The 14,270-nt window shown below is 42.2% G+C and overlaps 2 protein-coding genes across 5 annotated transcripts in view; one reads left to right on the forward strand and one right to left on the reverse strand.

Annotated features, from left to right (window-relative positions):
• The window catches only part of PDE11A (phosphodiesterase 11A), a 403,729-nt gene that overhangs the window by 375,527 nt on the left and 13,932 nt on the right, over positions 1-14,270 (forward strand). The window lies entirely within an intron of this gene.
• Positions 1,409-3,560, reverse strand: LOC145541893 (uncharacterized). Its single transcript, XM_081579627.1, has 2 exons — positions 2,907-3,560; positions 1,409-1,624 (listed from the first exon to the last, which is right to left on the reverse strand). The coding sequence occupies exons 1-2, from the start codon at positions 3,142-3,144 to the stop codon at positions 1,527-1,529; spliced, it is 336 nt and encodes a 111-aa protein (XP_081435753.1). The 5' UTR covers positions 3,145-3,560; the 3' UTR covers positions 1,409-1,526.

Raw genomic sequence — 14,270 nt, forward strand, 5'->3', positions numbered from 1 at the left:
ACTCAGTCGTGTCCGACTCTTTGCGACCCCATGAATTGCAGCACGCCAGGCCTCCCTGTCTATCACCAACTCCCGGAGTTCACCCAAAGCCATGTCCATCAAGTCGTTGATGCCATCCAACCATCTCATCCTCTGTCATCCCCTTCTCCTCCTGCCCCCAATCCTTCCCAGCATTAGGGTCTTTTCCAATGAGTCAACTCTTCTCATGAGGTGGCCAAAGTATTGGAGTTTCAGCTTCAACATCAGTCCTTCCAATGAACACCTAGGACTGATCTCCTTTAGGATGGACTGGTTGGATCTCCTTGCAGTCCAAGGGACTCTCAAGAGTCTTTTCCAACACCACAGTTCAAAAGCATCAATTCTTCGGCACTCAGCTTTCTTCACCATCCAACTCTCACATCCATACATGACCACTGGAAAAACCATAGCCTTGACTAGACGGACCTTTGCTGGCAAAGTAATGTCTCTGCTTTTAAATATGCTATCTAGATTGGTCATAACCTTCTTTCCAAGGAGTAAGCGTCTTTTAATTTCACGGCTGCAATCACCATCAGCAGTGATTTTGGAGCCCAAAAAAATAAAGTCTGACACTGTTTCCACTGTTTCCCCATCTATTTCCCATGAAGTGATGGGACCAGATGCCATGATCTTAGTTTTCTGAACGTTGAGCTTTAAGCCAACTTTTTCACTCTCCTGTTTCACTTTCATCAAGAGGCTCTTTAGTTCTTCTTCACTTTCTGCCATAAGGGTGGTGTCATCTGCATATCTGAGGTTATTGATATTTCTCCCGGCAATCTTGATTCCAGCTTGTGTTTCTTCTAGCCCAGCGCTTCTCATGATGTACTCTGCATATAAGTTAAATAAGCAGGGTGACAATATACAGCCTTGACGTACTCCTTTTCCTATTTGGAACCAGTCTGTTGTTGCATGTCCAGTTCTAACTGTTGCTTCCTGACCTGCATACAGGTTTCTCAAGAGACAGGTCAGATGGTCTGGTATTAAAGCCCACAGAAGTACACTGGCAGATTTTGAATGTCCATTGCATTTCAAATGGAAACTTTTACCTCTGAGACAACTTCAATTCCGAACTTGTGCTTATGCTGAAGGAAAACAATGAAAACCCCCCAATCCCTCAAAATCTGTTCAACAGGAACTTTCCAGAGTAATCTAGTGATTGACTGAAAGTGGCTGACAGAAAATATATAAACATACCTCATAAAGTAATGGGTCGAGAAGGAACATGCAGAGAATAGTCCCAGACCCATGGATGGTTCTACAGTAGGGAGATGTGATGTGCTTATATACATATGTTTATATGTGCACATAAAATTCTCTAGAACTTGCTCATCTTTTTAACCTTATGTTTCCAAACTTTTCCTTAAAAAAAAATAGAAAATGGTCCCAGAAGTCATAATTTATCTGTGACAGCATTTTAATCAGGAAGCATATAGGAAGCCAAGAGTGGGCAGGGAACCATCAAAGCACGTTCACCAAAAAAAGACTAAAGCCCTGGTGAGTTAGCTGTCCTAGCAGGGTATCTCGGAGGAACACATTGACATCTGATTCCCGTGCCTTCCGCTGTCTTTGCACCCTGCTGGGGATCCATTAGCCTGCTGCTCAACTTCTTTAGAGAAAGAAAAAACAGAAAAAAAAAAGAATGAAAAAAACCCCAGACACCATCAAACTTTGAAGTCATTGCTGCACCAGCCTTAGGGATAAACAGAAAACCTGATGTGGCAGCATCACACTGAGCCTCTCTTTGCAATAGCAGGGGAAGTTTTTGCCCTTCATTCTCAACTCAATCAAACTTCAGTGCACCTAGAATTTCAATGATGCACTATAAATCATTATAAATCTTCTGTGTGTTAAGGGTTGAGAGATTTAATTTTTGTTATGAACATAATCAGATTTGCAGCTCATCCCAAACTGGCTCTTGATTTTGGAGTATTTGATCAACAACAACAACAACAAAAAAAAGAGCCTGACCTGGCCAGGTTCTAGCTGGAATAATGATCTCCTGTAAAAGAATATTTTGGCAAGAGTGTTGCCTCTTTGTGAGAATGTCAAGGCCTTTCTGCAACAGGCAGGGCTTCTGAAGTTATGGTTATAGTAACTTCTGACTTTTTTTCTGCCTTCATTTGTCACGGTTGTTTTGGAAAATGCATTCCACCTGATGCAATTACTAACATGCTCTCTGAAAAGAGGGGAGGAAAAAAATCTTTAAAATACAGTTCAAGTTGTAGAACCTGGGAGTTAGAATTGATAAACTGGAAAAGAGGAAGTAAGGTGCTACACCAAGACAACGTTTCTGGATACCAAGAAATGCACCTCAAAAACAACTCAATGTTTCCCAGATGGTCCATGCCTTGTGTTCAATTTTAAAAGAAAGAAAGAAAAAAGTAGTGAGCTGCAGACTGACTAGTTAGAACTCTCCTCTTAAAAGCCTACAAGGAATGGAATGTGGTTAAAGAGGGGAACAATTTTATCACGTACTTAATAAAAGTAGGACACGACCCAAATCAGTTTCTTATAAATGTTTTTCTCTATGACATTTAGTATTCCTGTGAATGAGAAAAAGGAATAGTTAAGGCTAACGTCTTATTTGTCTCTACAAAGTGGGGGACATATGTGGAATGACATAACTCCAAAAACTCAGGAAGAAAGAAAAGGTGGGAGGGAGAGAGGAAGGAAAGAAGAGGAGGGAGGGAAGACAATAACTTCCTATATTCTCTATAATTTATCTGGCTCCACCGTCTCCTGGTGATGGATTGGGGGTATTCAGGGACTGATTTTAAAGCATCTCAGTTCTTTCTGCTTGAAACAAGTCCTTGGGAAGGCTAAAATGTGAATTGTTCTCAGAATCATTCCTTCTCCCCAGCTGACATCCAGGTGCTAGGGGAGCTTACCTGTCCTTGTCACGGTTCTGTGACTGGGGGGTGAGAGGGACCGAGTGCCCCGGCTGCCTGTGGGGTCGGGGCTCTGGGTGTGGTGCGGGGTTGGCCTCTGGGACTGTGGGGTGGCTGCCAGAAGCACTTCGTGCAGGGTCTGACCACTGGCCCTGGCTGCCGCAGATCTGGTCTGTGCAGACCATGGCGAGCCACCACCTGCTTCCTGGTCAGCTCTCATCGGCTGGTTCTCTGTCATCACTCAATCCCTGCGGAAACCCCAGCTACTTTCTCTTCACCCTGCCGTCCACACAGCAGCTTCCTCAGTCCTTTCCAATATGCCACCTGGGTAGTGCCCGCTCATTCTAGGAAAGTTCTGTCATTTTCCTGAATCGAGCTCTGAGATTCAAGAGATGAGACTTCCCTTCATCTTCAGGGTTTGACCCCCAAGGAGCATGGAGCCAGGACACTCATATCTGATCTCATGCCCCCCTTCAGCCCCTCTCTCTCTCTCCTCCCTCTTTCTCTCCTCTTCTCCCTCTCTCCTCCTCTCCTTTCTCTATGACGGGAGTGGGAAGTTTATGAATTTCCTTTTCCTAGTCTGATGGGAACTCTTCTTGTATGGTCTGCCCTATGCTCCCCATGCCAGAGCTTTGTAGTCACACTTGATGATCTGCTTTAGCCAGGCTTGGTTCTTAAGAGATAAGAGTTCCGGAATTTAGAAATCCCCTTTGTGGCTCAGATGGTAAAGAATCTGTGTGCAATACAAGAGACCAGTGTTCAATCCCTGGGTGGGAAGATCTCCTCAAGAAGGGAATAGCCGCCCACTCGAGTATTCTTGCCTGGAGAATCCCATAGATGGAGGAGCCTGGCAGGGGTCACAAACACTATCACTTTTCTCTCCACACAAAACCAGCACTGAGACTTATTCTCTCTGAAAGCTGGGTGATGAGAGCTTGCTGTTTTTAGCAGGGAGCCACCACTTGCTGAGAGGAGGAAGGTCTGCTGAGCTGATGGGTGGGGAGCCATGGGCATCATGGTTCAGGTAGAACAAAAATATATTGGTTTGATATTTTCAAATTCTCCTCCTTGTTACATATAGGACAATGCTATCTGATGCTATAATCCAGTCTGAGTGCTGATAGTAAAACCTGTTCAAAGTTTTCTATGTACTATTAGTCAAATACAAATGGAAGAGAAAATCAGTTCAGTTCAGTCGCTCAGTCATGTCCGACTCTTTGCGACCCCATGAACCGCAGCATGCCAGGCCTCCCCGTCCATCACCAACTCCCAGAGTCCACCCAAACCCATGTCCATTGAGTCGGTGATGCCATCCAACCATCTCATCCTCTGTCGTCCTTCTCCTCCTGCCCTCTATCTTTCCCAGAATCAGTGTTTTTTCAAATGAGTCAACTCTTCGCATCAGGTGGCCAAAGGATTGGAGTTTCAGCTTCAACATCAGTCTTTCCAATGAATATTCAGGACTCATTTCCTTTAGGATGGACTGGTTGGATCTCCTTGCAGTCCAAGGGTCTCTCAAGAGTCTTCTCCAACACCACAGTTCAAAAATATCAATTCTTCGGTGCTCAGCTTTCTTTATAGTCCAACTCTCACATTCATACATGACCACTGGAAAAACCATAGCCTTGACTAGACGGAACTTTGTTGACAAAGTAATGTCTCTGCTTTTCAATATGCTGTCTAGGTCATTCAAATGTGTCAGTTTTATGTAGTTTATACACTGTCTTCCAAACTTTTGCCAAATGATCTTCATTTAAAAAAACAGCAACAACAACAAAAAACACCCCACTATATCATGGTATTCTCCTGCTTAAAAACCTCAGGTTACTACCACCATCTATAAGATACCTCCCAGACTCCTGGGTTAGCCCTCTCATTCTGAGGCCCCTGCCTATTGACCTCATGTCATGTCACCCAGGCACTTTTTGCCCCAAAGCACAGGACTCACAAACCCTCTCAACTGTCTCCCTTTGTCTTTGCTTATCCCTCCCTCCCTCTTCTTTTTGTCTGGAAGAAATCATCCCAAACTGTCCCCTCCTCTGAGAAAGCTTTACTCCCCTCAGCATGACTACCGCACTCTACCCATCTCTTCATAACTACATGTAACACTTTGTGTTGTGGTCATCTTTCTGTCTGTCTTTTCTCTTTTTCTTCCGCATTAGATTAGTTTCCTGGAACCATCATATTCCTGGTTCCCAGAACAGTGCCCAGTATATTCAAACTGCTATCAGTTGAATAAACGAGTGAAGAAACAGAAGAGTAAATAATGCAATGCGGGACCACAGAATTAATAAGCAGTGGAATGTATGAAGTAGGATTATAGTGTCATTTTAAATTATCATCTATAAATACATAAAACCTTTCATCAGAGTGTGCACTGCTATATTCCTGCCCATAATCTGAAGTATATGGCCTATGCTATCTTTTTAGAGAATGGTTTGGTTCTCATCATGGTTGAATTGGCCCTTAATTCTAGTGTAAAAAGACCAGTTTATAGCCATGAATTTTTCAGAGCTTTAACTTTTTCAACTAGGAAATACATAAAATTTTCTTTTCTTCCAGCATTGGCTGAAAATATAGTTATGTTAATATCCAAGTTAATAGGGAGAGCTAACACATGTACACAGATTTCAAGAAGTTATATATATACGTACAATTTCATGAAATTACAATACAATAAAACACTAAATTATCATGATTAAAATATAACTTTCCATTGACTTAGAAGACTTTTCAGATCCTCCAGTGCCTGACAGTTATCAATACAAACGTGAAATAGCAATGTGCTCTGCAGGACAAAGTGCTGAATAGCCGAGAGGGCTCATTATTAGAAGAACATTCAAGTTCATGTCACTCCCTGCATCAGGCATGGTATGTGGCCAGTGAAGGCATCACACACCTTTGGCTACATCTCACGGGTCTTCCTGAATACCTGACATGCCAGACTATTTGATTTTGGAGAAAGTCTTCCACCTCCAAAAAATGACTATGATTTGATAAAGCAACCAGCTCTGTGTACATTTTCTTGTAAACAAAATGGACTTTGATTTATTTCATATAGCTTTTAAAAACCTTTTATTTATACAGTAGGACTCAATTTCTATTCATATGCATTTTATAAGGCCAAAACTGCCATCATGAATCTATATTAAAATGCTGGAATCTGGTAAAAAAAAAAAAAAGTTGTAATACACTCCCTAATAAGGCTTTTGAGGGTAGAATTTAAGATAAGATCTAATTCTCCCTATCCAGCTGACCAGCATAAATAACTCTTTTTAAAAGTGTTTCTGCTTTGAACTTATGAAGCTAAAAATCACTTAACCCCAAGTCCATACAAGGCTTGGAATGTTGTCTTAAGTTACTTTCCGGTTCCTCTAGAAAGCATATTTTAAATGCTGATTTCCCTCTTCTTCATGGCCTCTCTTCTCTTAAGAAGAAAATGGAAAGAAGGAAGAAAGTAAGGGAGGAAAAGAGAGAGGGAGGGAGTGAGGGAGGGAGGAAAGAAAAAAGGGTGGGGTGGGAAAGAGGGAGAAAGAGAAGAAAACTTTCATTTTTCACTAGGAAATGAATCAAGTCCTCTTTTATAGATTGATGTTTGCATTCTAAGGGTGCCTCTCCAAAATTTCTGCAATTTAATGTTCATTTGAAGGGTCAGCATTGTTTTTGCTCCTGGGAAGTGAGGCATGAGAGAAACATAAAGCATTCTCATTATGCTGTTGCCAAACAGAATCCTCTATATTATTTGAAATGTTTCCTAAGAGAATTCAAGGAGGCAATATCTGGATCCTCAGCTCTCACTACTCTTATATTTAGTTATCAGAGCTGCAGCTGTAAAATATTAAATAAATCACTCAGGGCACATTGCCTCATCTTAGCAAGCAGATGCTAAATGACAGTGTGATCAGAGGGAGCCAGGCTCTCAACCTCATGTACAGTGAACATGGCGGCCCAACTGCCGTGCTCACTGTTTTTCATTATAGATGATAATTTAAAATGTTGAGTCTGTTAGGCAGTGTCTAAAACAAAGTTAAAGATGTCTATCAGACTAAGCTTTTGGAAAAGAATTTCAGTATTAAAGTCCAGAAAGATACAAAGGTGTCCCTGTATATACTATCTCAGCAGGCAGACACCTGTTGAATACTGACTCTAGTGGCCACTGGATAAGGACTTAAATTTTAAAGTTTACAAGTTGCTTTTACATACACAATGTAATTTGACCCCAACTCTGTGAAGGAAGAAAATACTTCATTCTGGATCCTATAATATCTATGGCCTAAGTTTTATATATGAGGAAATGAAAACCTACAGAAACTAACGGATTTAACCAGAGTGAAGCGGTTAGTACACAGCAGAGCCAAAATTTCAAAGCCAAGTCCTCTCGGCCTTATTTTGCTGCTTTTTCCCACCACAATGCCTCGAGGAAGTGAAAGTGATTCCATTTTTGTCCAGCAGTGCTGTACCTCCCATTTACAAAATAAAACTCTTGAGTTCTTCAGAGGGGAGGATACAAGGAGCTGAGTAGAGATTCTAGAGAGAGCAGTTCCTAGAGTGTTGAATGAGCTAATAGGTTCTATTTAGCTGGTTACCAGAGAAGTACTTTCTCAGAAAGATTTTATGTCAAGTTGTCCTTGACCAAGTACTTTCATCTGCAACTGAGTTGATGTTGCCAATTAACAATGGCAATTGACCTCCCTAGTTCATTCCACATCCTTCTGAGAATTCCATTAATAAAATAACAAAGGAAAAAAATTTTTTTGGCAATTTTTAAAGATATAAATATTCTTGGGAAATGGAAAGAGGCTGGAAGAATTTTAAGGAGCATGATAGAAAAAGCCTACGGTGATTTAAACAGTCTGTAAGTAAGGATGTTAACAACTTGCTGTTGAGGACCCAGAAGGAAATCGAGGGTATCAGGAGAGAAAATATATATGGCCTCAGAGAATACCTAAATCCTCAAGAGCAGACTGTGGGGATAAGTTAGGACTCACGTTCTCTTCTTCCTGTGATGCCCCCTCATGCTGTTGTCCATATGCAAACACATTTTCATCCAGGAACGCCAGTGTATTCTGCTCTAGCCACTTAATATAAACTTCAAAATGTGTTTCCAAATGCCTAACATAGTTTTCATATTATCCTTTGAAATGGCAGCCTAGAATTCCAAAGAGTGACTTGTCACCATTTATTCAACCATTTCCTACTTTTTTTGGTTGTTTTGTTGTTTTTGCTAATTGAGATAATTATAAAATGAGCACTTTTGTTCAATATTTTATTGACTTATTTAATGCTATTAAGTGTAGTTAGAAATAGTAATGTTGCATTTCTTTAAAAAAAAAAGATATAAATTCTCAAAGACAATAGAATGTAAGAGGGCATAAAGTATCCTCAAAATTGGAGGCTGGAAAGGAAGTTATGTCCCAGAATGTCTGCAGAAGGGGACATAAATAGGAAGAGAACTGATCTGTCTTTCAGAAAGAGTAGGCTCAGGATGTCAAGGGTCCAAGTTCAGCCGAGAGGGAGTCTATTAATTTCCTACTGCTGCCTAGCAAAATACAAGAAACTGACTGGCTTAACACACCAGAAATCTACTCTTTCACAGTTCTGGAGACTAGAAGTCAGAAATGAAGGGGTCAGCAGGGCTGGTTCTTTCTGGCAGCTCTGCAAGAGAATCCATTCCATACCTCTCTCCTGGCTTCTGGAGCCCTTGGCATTCCTTGGTATGTAGCTGTGTCACTTCCATATCCACCTCTGTCTTCACATGACATTCTCCCACGTCTCTGTGTCCCTGTGTCTTCATATGACCTTATAAGGACACCAGCCGCTGGATTTCGGGCCCACCCTAATACAGTACGTCTTTGTCTTAACTTGTTAACATCTGTGTGTGCATACTCAGTTGCTCAATTGTAGCTGACTGTTTACGACCTTGTGAACTATAGCCCACCAGGCTCCTCTGTCCGTAGGATTCTCCAGGCAAGAATACTGGAGTGAGATGCCATTTCCTACTCCAGGGGATCTTCTCCACCCAGGGATTGAACCCACGTCTCCTGTGTCTCCTGCAGTGGCAGGTGGATACTTTACCACTGAGCTACCTGGGAAGCCCCTGATAGCATCTGCAATGACTCTATTTTCAAATATGGTCACATTCCCAAGTACCAGGGTTAGGAATTCAACATCTCTCTGTTTTTTTTGAAGGGAGGGTGTGTGTCACAATTCTATCCATAGTAAAGAGACTGAGGCTTAAGCCTGGAAACAAAGAGAGGTTGGAAATGGGGTCCCTGGAGTCTCCTACTCTCCACACAGCCAGGTAAATAGCCTTTGCAGCTGCTGCCAACTCAGGAGACCAGAGGGCTCTTCTCTCAGAGTACTAACTGGGAGAACCTGTGACTGAAATTAGAAGTCTGTGGAATGACTCCAGGAGGCCTCCCCATACCTCCCCACCACTACTTTGCACTCGAGATGCCAGAGGCCAGATAGCCCCAGAGGCAGAAAAGTAGGATTCCTCTTCAGGGAAGGAGAACAGCCGCAGAGAGAAGACCTGTATGTATTTGCACTTGGGATTCCCTCAATGAGAGTTTTGGCTCCCTGCAGAACGCCCTTAAGATGAAGCCCCCCGCCACCCCCACCAGCAATGATCACAGCCTCTCCTGCTCCCACGCCCGACTTTACTCACTGCCCAGAACAAGTCTTTCAGTGCTGCGTGCTTAAATATGTGCCAACAGATTAGGGCCACAGCATGTCCCACGCCCGACTTTACTCACTGCCCAGAACAAGTCTTTCAGTGCTGCGTGCTTAAATATGTGCCAACAGATTAGGGCCACAGCATGTTTGAAAAGAGCTTCCAATGTGAAGGAATGGAAGTGAATCAAAACACTTAATGAAAAAGGATTTCAGAGCATACAGGAGATGCAAAAAACAAAACACAACTTCAGAAAGCCTCTACTATCATCAAAAAGACAAATATGTTATAAAACAGGACCTAATGCCTGATTTTTTCCTTCTCCAGTACTTTCTAGTTGCTATGTCATGATTTTCTCCTCCCCTGGGACCTCCTATCCTGGGCTCTCCTGACTCTGCCCCACTGCCAGTGGCCTCCACTCAGACCTTGTCAGGCTCACAGCCCCTCCCCACTCTCACCCCCTAGATTCCATCCTCCACCGTAACACCAGCCTTATCTTCCTGGGGAAATCTGACTGTGGGCCCTTCAGATCCTCCCTTCCCATCAGAGAAGAAAAAATCTAAGCTGGCACATTGACCTGCCCAGGCTCACCTCCTCTCCCTCCACCCTTGAGCCCTCTGCTCTTGACACACCCACCACTGGTGTTGTTGTTCAGTCACCAAGTTGTGTCCGACTCTTCGTGACCCCATGGCCTGCAGCACGCTAGGTTTCCCTGTCCCTCACCATCTCCTGGAGCTTGTCCAAGTTCATGTTCATTGAATCGGGGATGCCACCCAATTCTGTCGCCCTCTTCTCCTTCTGCCTTCAATCTTTCCCAGCATCAGGGTCTTTTCCAATGAGTCGGCCCTTCGCATCAGGTGGCCAAAGTATTGGAGCTTCAGCATCAGTCCCTCCAAAGAGTATTCAGGGTTGATTTCCTTTAAGATTGACTGGCTTGATCTCCTGGCTGTCCAGGGGACTCTCAAGAGTCTTCTCCAGCACCACAGTTCGAAAGCATCAATTCTCCGGCACTCTGCCTTTCTTATTGTCCAGCTCGCACATCCATACGTGACTACTGGAAAAACCATAACCTTGACTGTATGGACCTTTGTTGGCAAAGTGATGTCTTTGCTTTTTTACTCCCCTACTCATAGTCCATGCCCGTGTCTTTGCCCACACAGCTGCCTCTGCCAGGCCCACCCTTCCTTCTTCTCTCCAGCAAGTCCTTCTCTGACTGCAGCAATCTGCTCAGGTGACAAGCTGCCCCCAGGAGGTAGATATCCCGGTCTCCAGGGCCCGCTGCATTTTCTGTTGTTAGCACATTATTCTCATTTGCATTCCCTGTGTCTGTTACTCTGCCGTAATGCCTTCACACACTGCATGCCCCCAACCTCCGCCTTGCCCCGGCTAGAGCAGGGATCTCTAGGTTGTGACTCAGCTGCCTGCCGTGAGACCCCTGGGGGCTGCCTCCATCAGCAACACAGCCAGCATAGCAACAGGATGGGGAAGGAATGGGTTATTGCAAAGCTGTTAGGAAGATCTTGCATTTCCCCAGCATCGCGTGCTTTCGCGTTGCCTGACATAACCCACCATTCCTGAGCTGTCCTGTGGCGGGCTTTAGCATTTCCATCTTTATTTCATGGCTGAGAAGCTAGGGAGGTTATACTTGCTGCTCAGAATCATCCCAATGAATTAGGGGGAGCTTCAGCGAATGGATGCCTCCCACCAGCAAAGGAAGGGCTAAGCCACAGAACCAGAAAATAACAGAAGAGGAAGAATGATTCTCCAAGTCCCTGACTTCACATGTCACCTATGATCAAGCTACAGATGGTCTGAGCAGCTGAAAAACCTAATATGACACAAGAAGGACAGCAACAGAGATGTACAGAGAAGAAGGAGGCAGAGGGTAAAGAGAAAAGATGAACAACAAAGGCTGAATATTTTTATAAATCCCCCCTCCTTACTTATAGTGAAACCTACAAATTCTTATCCTCCATACTATTTTCATGGTGATCACCCCGGGCTTTTAGGCTTGACTGTGAAAGTATTAATAACTCCCTGTGCTACATTTCTATGGCATTTGGCCTTACAAAGTGACTTTCTTTTTGGAGTAAATGGAATTGATGATAGTTAATATTAACCTTTCCAAGAGTCTGAACCAAGGGAGATGGGATTTGTGGAAATACTTGTGGAAAAGTAAACTGTACATGCTAAAGCCCTCCACACATATGAGCGTTATTCTTGTTATTAGCATTAATAGCATCTCTAAGCCTCAGTAGCCTCAGTTGGAACTTTGGATAAAAAAATAGCAAACTGTGGGTCTCACCGAGATATAGTGAATCTATAACAATAACATTTCCTGGACACTTCTTGTGTGCCAGGCACTAGATTGACGTTTCAAGTCTGATTAAATTTTCTTAGCAATACCAAGGATGGGGAAGGGATGCGTTATCACAAAGCTGCTATGAAGATTTTGCATGCCTGATATAACCCACTACTCCTGAGCTGCCCAGTGGGAAACTTTAGCATTTCTAATCAACATTGATTTAACTTTCTTAGCAGTATCAAGGTAGATTCTACTACCACCCCCCTTTCAGATGTGAAAACTGAAGCTAGAGAGTTCCTATAACATGTCCAAGAGTACACAGATATTAAGTAACAGAGCTTAGATTTTTTTTCAGCCTTCAAATCTGGGCTTCTGGTTGATAGAACCTTGTTGCCACCTGAGAGGCTGTGTATGCAGGCATTGATGTACAAACCTCAGGTCCTTACTGAGTCACCTGAAATGGAAGCAACACACTATTGTCATACTGAAATGCTTGCCTAGAAGCAAATTTGCCAATCATCTGTAGGGGAGTGAAACCCTGAAAGTTCTCTTGTGACCTGACTTGATGGTGGCAAAGCTAGGTTTAGAAACCAAGACTTTGACCTTCGGTGTAGGGTTTGTCCTGATACACTCTGCTACCTACATATAAAATTTGAAGCATATTATTGCCAAGTTTTCAAAGCTGTCCTAAAGGAACAAAGTTTAAAAAGCATATCTGTCTGAGTAATGATGCAGATTTCAAACACACAGCAAGCAGATGGAAGCAGGGAGTTTGTTTTGAAGGACAGCATGGTGGACCAAGATGTCTCTAAGAACAGGGGAAATGGAATGAAAAGTCAGCAAACAAGGTAGAAAAGACAGCCCTGAGAGGGCCTGAGAAACTGAACAGAAAATCTGAAAGAAGATAAATGGATAATTTAACAGCCGTTCAGTTTTTAAGAAAGACAAAGAACAAGCTACATTGCATCAGAAAAGGCCTAGAAATGATGATGGATGGGGCCCTTCAAATGAGTGGTGAACACAACAGAATCACAGTCGCCTGCACAATTCCCAGCTGAGGGCAAATTTGAGGAACTAAATAAGGATATGAGACTGATACGGATTGAAGAGTTTTTCAAAATCCATTTAATGGCCAGGCAGGGGACATTGATCGCTTTTCAGAGGAAATGTTTAGAATCAATGAGTAGTCGGCCCTTATTGGAATGTGGATGGGGGAGAGGGAGGGAGGCTTACACACATTAGCATGCTGTGCATTAAAGTACTGAGATAATTGTTGAATTATGGTAGCAAAGCACTAAATTATTTTGATCTTTATGAAATGAGTATTTCTCTTTTTTATCCTGTACCCGTGAGCTTTATGAACAATGAAATGACTTGCTATTGAGTAATTCTAATACACGATCAAAGGTTGCTAATTCTATTATCAGTGCCTGTTAAAATTTTAAATAAAATATTTTAGTGTTAAATAGTTGACACATGCCCAGTGAACAAAATTCAAAAGGCACAAAAGTATTAGAGAGAAGAAGTCCTCCCTCACACTTCTGTCCCCCGGTCACCCAGGTCTTCTCCCTCAGGGCAACCACTGTTACCCAATTTCATCCAAAGACAATCTATGTAAAAGCAGGAATATAGTGTTTTTTTAGTTTTTTCTTTTATTTAGATATAGTTGGTGTATAATGCACATATGGATATACACATACACATGTATATATGTGTATATGTGTATATATATACATATATGAATGTCTATCCTGCTCCATACCTTATTTTTTTACACTTAATATATTTTTGAGATTACTCCTTTTTCATGTCCAGACAGCAGCTATCTCATTAGTTTTGATTGCTGCAGAATATTAGGTTTTAAAGATGTAAAATGAATTATTTAATCAATAACTATTATTTCTGAACACTGATGTTGTTTCTAATAATTTGCTATTGTTAACAGAGTGCTATAAATATCGTTGTAAATGTATCATCGTCATACTTTATTTGTAAAATAAATACCTAGACGTGGAATAACTGGGCACTTGGCATATGGGCATTTGGAATTTTGATAGATATTGCCAACTTCCTCTCTGTGGAGTTTGAACCAATTTATATTTCCACCAGCAATGGCTGAGGTACCTCTTCCTCTATACTCTTACCAAGACAAGCTATTATCAAACTTCTTGAATGTTGCTAATATGATGGTGCAAAATCTATCTCATTATAGTTTTAATGTGTATTTTCCATACCATAAATGAGTTTGATCATATTTTTAGTATAGATTTATTTACTTAGGAGTCATTGTATTTTTTGTCTGTAAACTCTCCACATTTTGCCCTTTTTCCTATTGGGCTGGTGGTCTTTTCTTATTGATTTGTAGGAGCTCACTGTATATTAAAGA

Source organism: Giraffa tippelskirchi, chromosome 3 (assembly GCF_054371585.1).
Source record: "Giraffa tippelskirchi isolate mGirTip1 chromosome 3, T2T-mGirTip1v1.2.pri, whole genome shotgun sequence".
Lineage (NCBI taxonomy): Eukaryota > Metazoa > Chordata > Mammalia > Artiodactyla > Giraffidae > Giraffa > Giraffa tippelskirchi.